The sequence below is a fragment of the Rutidosis leptorrhynchoides genome, chromosome 11, assembly GCF_046630445.1.
Source record: "Rutidosis leptorrhynchoides isolate AG116_Rl617_1_P2 chromosome 11, CSIRO_AGI_Rlap_v1, whole genome shotgun sequence".
NCBI lineage: Eukaryota > Viridiplantae > Streptophyta > Magnoliopsida > Asterales > Asteraceae > Rutidosis > Rutidosis leptorrhynchoides.
Genome location: NC_092343.1, coordinates 35,472,436 through 35,483,299, shown reverse-complemented (window position 1 = coordinate 35,483,299; position 10,864 = coordinate 35,472,436). Strand labels below are relative to the sequence as shown.

Below are 10,864 nucleotides of genomic sequence, written 5' to 3'. Positions count from 1 at the left end.
CCATCCCCAGCATGTTATGTTTGACACGACTCTTCTAAGTTTGGGAACATGACATGTAGATCACAATGCACATGCTGCCAAACTCAGCTCTGATACCAACTTGTGACACCGCTATTTTTTTTTTTAATACGTGGCGGAAGCATAATATTAATTAATTAAGATATCAACATTTGTACAAACCGATGTCACGTGTCATTAAAACAATTTACATATTAATAGGAAGAGACGTAAATACATTCTGTTTTCAAAAGTACACGGTTCATATTCTAAAAGACCACATCAGAGTTAACCCTGTCAAACATAACATCATCATGCCCGTCTTCTCCCAAAAGCACTATCTACAAAAGCTAACAACCTGCATGGAGGAAATGGAGGGGAATTAGCACGAAGCTAAGTGAGTACGACTAACTACAGGCCATAGCATACATAAGTGTTATACTAATCATGTCACATAGTCTAACACACAAACATCACCCAGTAGTGCAGTCTACAGAGACTCCGGCGGTTCGGCCAAACCATTAACCTCCAGTTGATCGGGCTGGGGTTTACCGGAAGTTCCTCCTACATACCGTGCTGCATAAATCATCCACACGCGACGTACGCGTCATTCAAACATATACTACACGGATGCAAATAGGCTACCACATGAGGAACCCAACCCGCAGGCTGATCTCTCCTATCGAATTAGGCTACCACAAGATAGGGACGCACTGGGCTCCAGCAGACAAGCATCAACTAACATGCAGTCATCACAAGGTACTAACTAATCACAACAATAAGTATATCTAACAAGCATGGCAATCATAATATAACATGCTACAATATACTATATTCTCCAGTTAGTCCCACTCACCAATTACCAGCAAACGAGAAGGTATTCAGCTATCTAATCACTGAACCTTCTCTTTCTCCTTTTCTCCTGAGAAAACATATACACAAGTTAGTTTCTGTCCGTTAACACCAAATAACACAACATAAAAATTTTTGTCAGAAAAACTGTCCGCTAAAATTTTTTCTCCTTTACACTTATGCACTTTCAAAATTTACATCAAAATCATCAAAATACAAACGGGCAGCATAACGGCTAAAAATCAACACTTAGGTAAAATATTCTGCCCTGGATACTCAGTCGGTCGACTGACACTGACAGTCGGTCGACTGTCTACACAATCGGTCGACTGACCCTCTCAGTCGGTCGTCTCACTTGGTATATCATCAATCGGCCGAAGGTAAATCTCAGTCGATCGGTTGTCATCGTCAATCGGTCGGTTCACCCTAGGTCGGTCGACTGTCGACCGACAGTCGGCCGACTGTGTTCATCTTCTTCAGAAGCTGAACACAAGTTACGGACTTCAAGCTAAAATCGCCAAAACTCGATCTAGAGCTCGTTTTCGACATCAAAACTTACCACAACTCAATCACTACATGTTATAGACTATAAACCCACAAAGTTTGGACTATAACAACATCAAATTCATGGGTTTTGACACAAAATCAAGCTTTTTACAAAACTTACACAAAAATATGAATTTAACCACGAATTGAACACAAAAACACATGTTTCTTACCTTGTTAGAATCAGTAGACAACAAAGAACACGATTCCAAGAACAATTTGAGCTCAAGAACTAGTTTTAGCAATTAGGGTTTCAAAGGAGAAAGAATTAGGTACGGGGTATTATTTTGGGAAGGATCTGGAAAGTGCAAGAAATGCACTACACAAGTCATCAAAAGTGGGTTAAAATCCCACACTGTGTGACACACGGGTATTTATCGGTTATCTGATATCTTTTGTACGTCATTTGGCAACCCAAACGAAGTCCAAATTAAATAAACAAAACTGTTCTGTGACCCTTGTCACAAACTGGTCCTAACCACATTATTATTTAATAGTAAACATTAAATAAAAATAAAAGCATATAATAACACAATACTAACTTAAGGGCAATCTAGTAATCTTACATCTAGGCCCGATTGAGAATGTTACAAATCTACCCCCCTTAAGAAGATTCCGTCCTCGGAATCTGGTCAAGGTCAAACAAATGGGGATAGCGCGCTCTCATTAACTCCTCGGTTTCCCACGTCAAGTTAGAACCTAAACTGTGCCGCCATTCCACTAACACCATTGGAATCTGTTTCTTTCTCAACTTTGTGACTTTCTTGTCCACTATTCTAACCGGCTCTTCTACTAGTTTCTTAGTCAAGTCGACTTTCAAATCTTTCAATGGAAGAATCTGACTTTCATCGTCTATTTTGCACTTTCTCAGATAGCACACGTTGAACGTGTTGTGAATTCCTGCTAACTCTGATGGAAGATCTAAAACAACAGTTTGATCATTCAGAATTTCTATGATTGGAAATGGCCCAATAAACCTCGGAGCTAGTTTACCACGTTTGCCAAATCTGATCACCCCTTTCCACGGTGATACCTTCAAGTAGGAGTTCTGCAGTTATCTGAACAATCTCGGGACCTGCAAATTGTTTCTCGCCTGCTTCTAACCAACACGTAGGAGTTCTGCATTTTCGACCATATAACATTTCATACGGTGGCATTCCGATACTCGAATGATATGAATTGTTGTAAGCAAACTCTATCAATGGAAGATGTGAATCCCAAGAACCACCATATTCTAAGACACATGCTCTTAACATATCTTCTAATGTCTGAATTGTCCGTTCACTCTGACCGTCTGTCTGTGGATGATATGCTGTACTCAGATTTACACGTGTACCCAAATTTTGTTATAAACTGTTCCAGAAGTTCGATACAAACCTAGTATCTCTGTCGGAAACTATAGACAACGGTACACCATGTCGACTAACGATCTCTTTCAAGTACAATTCTGCCAAATCACTCAACGAGGCTGTTTCACGAGTAGCTAAAAAGTGAGCACTCTTTGTTAAACGATCCACAATCACCCAGATCATGTCGTGTCCTTTCTAGGTTCGGGGTAACTTGGTTACAAAATCCATCGTTATATGATCCCATTTCCACTGAGGAATTTCTAACTGTCTTAGAGATCCATACGGTTTCTGATGTTCTGCCTTAACTTGCGCACAAATATGACATTTTTCGACAAAATTTGCAACATCTGTCTTCATTGTCGGCCACCAATACAATATTTTCAAGTCTCTATACATCTTTGTACTACCTGGATGCACTGATAATCTCGATTTATGCGCTTCAGTAAGGATTAAATCCCTCAAATCTCCAAGCATAGGCACCCAAATTCGATCTTTATAGGTTTTTAATCCTCTAGAATCATTGCATAGGTCACCTGGAATTCATTAGGTCACCTGAACCAAATCGGGTGTCAACCGTAAGAACGGTGGTTGCATAGCATGGTCAAAGACAGGACCTTGTGCCAGACCGAAAAATTATAAGGGTGAGCTTTACTATTGCTCCTACAAAGGATAGTAATTGCATCCGATATGTTATAGACCATAATTAAAAGCATGTCAGGGGACATTGCCTTAACAGTTACTTGTTCAACGCTTTCCTTTACAACCAGACGGTAGTTTACCAAAAGGTAATATACGGAGCAAGTATACTGGACGTGTTGCTTTCTCAATATAAGGTTAGAAAGTGGGTGACACAAAACCTTAAGTTTTGAGCTAAAAATTTCAAATATGAAACCCACCAAACCCACAAAAAGAATTTGCAAACACCGGTGAAGGGTTATCCCGGAAAACTTATCTAGGGTAAAAGCTAGATTTAATTTTCAAAAGATCAAATGTTTTCATAAAGATTCAATTTCCTTAATGGATCTAAACTTTTATAGTCATGTGGGACTGTAAACCACATCGTTACTACCATTGTTTATACCGCCGTATAGAAATCACTGATGTACAAAGTGTGAAGAATAAAGAAGTGATTCTAGTATATTTCAAGACTATATTGCTTGAGGACAAGCAACGCTCACGTGTGAGAATATTTGATAATGCTAAAAATGAACATATATTTCATAGCATTATCCCTCAAGAAAGACAAGCTTTTAGTTGCAATTGTTCTATTTACTAGTGATATTCGTTTAAATAATAAAAGGTGAAGGCAAAAGACAGATGCGATGAATTGAAGACGCAAACGACCAAAAAGCTCAAAAGTACAAAGTACAATCAAAGTGGTTCCAATTATTGATGAGAAACGTCTCAAAATTACAAGAGTACAAGCCGCAAAATGCAAAGTACAAGATATTAAATTATACGAAAGGACGTTCGAAAATCCGGAACCGAGACATGAACCAGCTTTCAACGTACGACGCAACGGATCGGAAATTATAAATTAATTATGTATATAAATATAATATAATATATAATTAATTATATAAATTATATATTTATATTATATTTATAATAAAATCCGTAGGCAGACTAAGATCCAAACTTGGATGAGCTAGAATCACGACCTCCGCACTCGCGGAGTTTGAAAGCCCAAAAAGGCTGCACTCGCGGAGCACTCTCTGCCTATAAAAGAACATGCATTTCGACGATTTATATATACCTTTTATATTTTATAGATATTTTTCTTTCCCCATTTTTATGTATCAAGTATCACTTCAAATCGTAATCTCAATTTGTAATTTTAATTTTAAGTTAGTGATAATAATAAGGATCGATTAGTCGAATGTTTTAAGGTTTTGTAAGTCGAAACTCTGTCCGTGTACCACTATGCTAATAACACCCACTGTAAGTTATGTTTATGTTATTTTCATTAATGTCTCGTAGCTAAGTTATTATTATGCTTATTTAATGCCGAAGTAATCGTGATGTTTGACTAAAATTATTAAAATTGGGTAATTGGGCTTTGTACCATAATTGAGGTTTGGACAAAAGAACGACACTTGTGGAAATTAGACTATGGGCTATTAATGGGCTTTATATTTGTTTAACTAAATGATAGTTTGTTAATTTTAATATAAAGATTTACAATTGGACGTCCCTATAAATAACCATATACACTCGATCGGACACGATGGGCGGGATATTTATATGTACGAATAATCGTTCATTTAACCGGACACGGGAATGGATTAATAGTTAATAGACTTATTAAAACAGGGGTGAAATTATGTACAAGGACACTTGGCATAATTGATAACAAAGTATTAAAACCTTGGGTTACACGCAGTCGATATCCTGGTGTAATTATTAAACAAAGTATTAAGACATTGTTACAGTTTAAGTCCCCAATTAGTTGGAATATTTGACTTCGGATATAAGGATAATTTGACGAGGACACTCGCACTTTATATTTATGACTGATGGACTGTTGTGGACAAAAACCAGACGGACATATTAAATAATCCAGGTCAAAGAACAATTAACCCATGAGAATAAACTTAAATCAACACGCCAAACATCATGATTACGGAAGTTTAAATAAGCATAATTCCTTTATTTTCATATTTAATTGCACTTCTAATTATCACATTTTTATTTATTGTCATTGTATTTAATTGCACTTTTAATTATCGCACTTTTAATTATGGCAATTTTATTTCATCGCACTTTTATTTATTGCAATTTCATTATCGTTATTTATTTTACGTTTTAAATTAAGTCTTTTATTTATTTAATATTTTACATTAGGTTTTAACTGCGACTAAAGTTATAAAAATCGACAAACCGGTCATTAAACGGTAAAAACCACCCTTTATAATAATAATATTACTTATATATATATTTGTATTTTTATAAGATTAAAAGTAATATAGCGTTAAGCTTGTTTAAGTGTATCCATGTGGAACGAACCGGACTTACTAAAAACTACACTACTGTACGATTAGGTACACTGCCTATAAGTGTTTTAGCAAGGTTTATGTATATCCATTATATAGATAAATAAATATCTTGTGTAAAATTGTATCATATTTAATAGTATTTTCTAGTAAAATATAAGCTATTTCATATACGCCTCGCATAACATCACATGTTACGACGAGATTAAAGTTTATGAGTGTAGCTTTTATTTTATTTGCAGTATTTTTTTGAACTTTTTAGTTTGTAGTTTCTTTTTATTCTTGCAGATTTTTAGCTGTTGTTTTCTGTAGTCACCGTGACTTTAGTGATATAATTGTAGCTTTCTAAAAATAAATAAACATTTAACTATAGCCAAGACAATCACAAATCACATCACAATTCACATTCACAATACTAGTGAAATGATGATGATAAGATCTCAATAATGCAATCCACGTAAGCAAAACATAATCTAAATTGACGTGTAGTCACCATGTAAATTCACAGGTCATCATGTGGGTCCCTACCACTCACCCAATTATGTACCTACCGATCACATTTCCCGTTCACCGGCATTTACAAATTGTTACACTGGTATACTCTCCTACTATCTACTCACCACACTTCACTAAAATAACCTGTAAATCATATAACTCCGATCATTCAATCCGACGTCGTTTTGCTCGTTCCGGTTCAGTAACAATGGGAGAGAGTATCAATTTCGTTTACAAAAACGCAAACGAACCGATTGAATCCAGAGTCAACGATCTTCTCTCTCGTATGACTCTCAAAGAGAAATTAGGTCAAATGACTCAAATCGAACGCAGCGTTGCTACTCCTGACGTCATCAGAGACCTCTCTATAGGTATACGTTACTTATTTATAGATATGTATACGTTCGTATATTGTATTAATTTAGCTAATATTGAATCAGTTTTGTCGTATTGATTCACATTTTGTTGTATAAGTTTACGTGTTTATGTATAATTATGTGCCTGTGTATGAATGTTACATTGTTAATTTGTTACAAATTTTTAGTAATTACTTGTAATAATATATGTGAGAGAGAAACTGATTCACTACATTGGTAGCATTGATTTAAAATTTGTGTATCTACTTAAAAAAATGTGAATATGTTTATAGTTATATATTTGAATTTGTGATGATTTGTTGACAGGGAGTGTGTTAAGTGGTGGCGGAAGCAAGCCGTTTGATAACGCAACGTCATCAGATTGGGCGGATATGGTAGACGGATTACAAAAAGGTGCTCTGGAAACCAGGCTTGGAATTCCGATATTTTATGGTAGTGATGCTGTTCATGGTAATAATAATGTGTACGGTACAACGATTTTCCCTCATAATGTTGGGCTTGGTGCTACCAGGTCAGCGTTAAGTTACACAAAATCGTGATATTTGACTATTACTGTTACTGTTACTTTGAATTGGATAGTAGAATTAAGATAAAAGTTCAATTTGTTGCAGGGATCCAGATTTGGTAGAGAGGATAGGTGCTGCTACTGCATTGGAAACCAGGGCTAGTGGCGTTCAGTATGCATTTGCTCCTTGTATTGCTGTAAGTAAATAATGAAATGAGATTATGAGTATTAAAACAATCTTTGTGCTGATTATTTGAGTTGATGTTTGTAGGTATGCAAAGATCCCAGATGGGGAAGATGCTACGAAAGCTATAGTGAAGATACTCAAATAGTCAAAAAGATGACATCACTAGTAACAGGATTACAGGGGAAACCTCCTAAAGACCACCCAAATGGATACCCTTATGTAGCCGGAAGGTAAACAAAGTACCATTACTATTCTTATAGTTAGTCTATAACAAAGTACCATTACTATTCTTATAGTTAGTCTATCTGTAATAAATTATGAGCACCCTGTAGATATTTGAATGATGATTTGATTCCAGAAACAATGTTATGGCATGTGCAAAACATTTTGTTGGAGATGGAGGTACTGATAAAGGGAAGAACGAAGGCAATACCGTAATTTCATATGAGGATTTGGAGAACATTCACATGTTACCTTATCCAGATTGTATTTCAAAGGGTGTTTGTACCGTTATGGCATCCTACTCTAGCTGGAACGGAACTAAATTGCACTCTCATCGTTATCTTTTAACGGATATATTAAAAGAGAAGTTAGGGTTTAAGGCAAGTATAATTTGTCACTATTTTCATTTAAGGCCTACAAAACATTGTTATTTGTTTTTGGAAATGTATAAAATACCTCACATTTTTTACAGGGTATTGTAATTTCAGATTGGGAAGCACTTGATCGATTCCACGAGCCTTTTGGGTCAAATTACCGAAGTGCTGTTTCATCTGCAGTCAATGCTGGAATCGATATGGTAATGTAAACTATAGCTCCTTAAAACAAATGTTATTTTCCAACCTAGGACATGGAAAATTTTAACCCGTGTACCTCAGAAAGTGTCAATTTGGGTCACATTTTGATTTGTAAATCGGGTCAAATAACCGAACTTGGTTAAACTTAAACGGCAACTTGTCCAAGGTTGAAAAAATACTACTCGGGGAGTACTCGGTCAGGACTTTTTAGAGAGTACTCGGCAACTCGGGGAGTACTTCACGTTGACCAAGTTTGACTTTGACCAATTTTGACCAAGTTTTGACCAAATACTTGGAAATTGGTCAAAAATCGGTCAAAATTGGTCAAAGTCGTAACATTTGACCAATTTTGACCGGTTTTGACCTCCAGTTTTACACATTTGAAACTTGCAGGTGATGGTACCATTCAGATATCAGTTGTTTTTGGATGATTTAACATATTTAGTAGAATCAGGAGAGGTACCTATGGCAAGAATCAATGATGCTGTTGAACGAATACTAAGAGTTAAATTTGCTGCTGGACTTTTTGAATATCCAATGTCCGATAGATCCTTACTCGATGTTGTCGGCAGCAAGGTAAACTAATAGATAAACATGTTAAACTTATATATATTATCCAAGACTTCTATATTTTTATTAAACGTGACAAAATTCATTGTTCCAGCCACACAGAGAATTAGCACGTGAAGCAGTTCGCAAGTCATTGGTCCTGTTGAAAAATGGGAAAGATTTAAATAAGCCGTTTTTGCCGTTAGATAAAAATGCGAAACGTGTACTTGTTGCTGGAAAACATGCAGATGATCTCGGGTACCAATGTGGCGGTTGGACCGCTACTTGGGAAGGCACCAGTGGAAGAATCACAATCGGTAAGTTATATCTATACCTGTCAAATGATGCTCATAGCTTTAAAAATGGGTCTATTGGGTTAGGTGTTTAACAACCAACTGGGTCGATAAAAAAGCTTAAAGAATGAGTCCAATTTAGACCCGTATGAAGCCTAAAAAGTATATACAAAGTCCAACGGGTCCTTCATGGGTCTTAACACGTCTTTCCAAGATTTTAAAAATATTTCTTTCTCTGTCCCAAATAAATTGTCTCTGTTTGACTTTTGAGGTCTTTTTTTATCAACTTCGACTTTAGATATTTTTTTTTTTTTTGTAAATATCTAATGGAATTTGTATGTATGGATTGAGTTTTAAATGTAGACATTGGTATAACTTTAATGAAACAAAACAATTAAAAGTCAAAATTGAAGGAGAAAGACTGTACAATGTCAAATGGGACAGTTTTTTTGGGACGGAGGAGTATTATCTAGAGGTTTTACAAGTTTAATAAACTTTGAGAAACGGGTCTCGACCCAACTCAACTCATTTAGAAAACCCGACTCATTAGACCCGACCAGTTTGACCCAATTAAAATATCTAACCCGTTCGACCGATTACATGTTTCGACTCAAACTCGTTCTGGTCTCGACCCATGACCTGTTTCAAACCAAACCCGCTCGGGTCTCGACCCAACCCGACCCGATTCTTAACGAACATCAATTCCTTGATAACATTGTGTTTAGGAACTACGATTCTCGATGCTATTAAAGAGGCAATCGGAAAAAATACTGAAGTAGTATACGAAGAAAATCCAACATACGAAAGCCTTTCGGGACAAGATTTCTCTTATGCTATTGTAGCCATAGGTGAAGCACCATATGTTGAATCAGGTGGTGATAATTCAGAACTCACTATTCCATTCAAAGGGGGCGAATTATTAAAACTAGTAGCAGAAAAAATCCCAACACTTGCAATTTTAATATCCGGTAGACCGTTAGTTTTAGAGCCTTCGGTTTTGGGATCGTTAGAGTCGTTAGTTGCTGCTTGGTTGCCGGGCACTGAAGGAAACGGGATAACTGATGTTATTTTTGGAGATTATGAGTTCCATGGGCGGCTTCCGGTTTCTTGGTTTAAATCAGTTGATCAACTGCCTATGGATCATCAAGGAAATTCGTATGATCCGCTTTTCCCGATCGGGTTTGGTTTGAAATGTGAAGTTTAAATTTGGGTTTGTGATGTCATGATGTTTGTAGTTTTAGCATCATCCTATTCACTTGAGCATATTGTCACTCCACTTCACTATTTCTAATAAAGCTCAACTGTTCCAATTGAGCATCTATAATCTATCTATAAATATCATTAAAATGCTAACCTTATGACATCACCATTATGTTAATTTGCCCGTAATTAGACTAAAAACAAGGACACGTGTATCCATTAAAATCATAGGGTGACGTCAGGTATTAATAATTATCACTGGAATTAAAAAAAAGTTAACTTCAAAACCGTAAAAGATAAATAAATATTAGCAAAAAAATCGTAACCAATTAAAACAAAATCCAACTTGCTGTTTATACGAGTATTATTTACCTTTTATAGAAGACAAATTAGTTACAATTATATATACTGACAAAGGTTTAAAAGAGGACAAAAAAATTGTGAGAGCCGGCACTTTTTAGATTTTTAGAGTTGTTCATATGTAAGTATGTTTAGTGTCACGGACTTATCTCGATAAGCTCACGTGCGGCACTTAGTCTCTACTAAGTCAGCCTTACTCGGACCTTATAACGATTCAAGTAACCAAAAGAGAAAATATTATAGAACAAGTGGAATTGAAGAAAATACTTATATTGCTTGAGAATGCTTTACAAGAGAGAATGTTTGAGATTTGAGGTGTGGTGTGCCAAATGAGGCCACCCCTATTTATACTACTCATATCACA

The 10,864-nt window shown here is 36.0% G+C and overlaps 1 protein-coding gene across 1 annotated transcript; it reads left to right on the top strand.

Annotated features, from left to right (window-relative positions):
• Positions 1–6,335: 6,335 nt before the first annotated feature.
• LOC139876996 (uncharacterized) lies at positions 6,336–10,279 on the top strand. Its single transcript, XM_071864398.1, has 9 exons — positions 6,336–6,603; positions 6,916–7,120; positions 7,221–7,311; positions 7,386–7,531; positions 7,660–7,903; positions 7,996–8,100; positions 8,492–8,674; positions 8,763–8,964; positions 9,666–10,279. The coding sequence occupies exons 1-9, from the start codon at positions 6,441–6,443 to the stop codon at positions 10,142–10,144; spliced, it is 1,818 nt and encodes a 605-aa protein (XP_071720499.1). The 5' UTR covers positions 6,336–6,440; the 3' UTR covers positions 10,145–10,279.
• The last annotated feature ends 585 nt before the right edge of the window (positions 10,280–10,864 follow it).

Excerpts from the sequence above, each read along its gene's own strand:
- LOC139876996 (XM_071864398.1), top strand. The coding sequence starts at position 6,441 with ATGGGAGAGAGTATCAATTTCGTTTACAAAAACGCAAACGAACCGATT. Across the intron at positions 7,121-7,220 it reads GTTGGGCTTGGTGCTACCAG|GGATCCAGATTTGGTAGAGA; the intron begins GTCAGCGTTAAG and ends AATTTGTTGCAG. Across the intron at positions 8,675-8,762 it reads TCGATGTTGTCGGCAGCAAG|CCACACAGAGAATTAGCACG; the intron begins GTAAACTAATAG and ends TCATTGTTCCAG.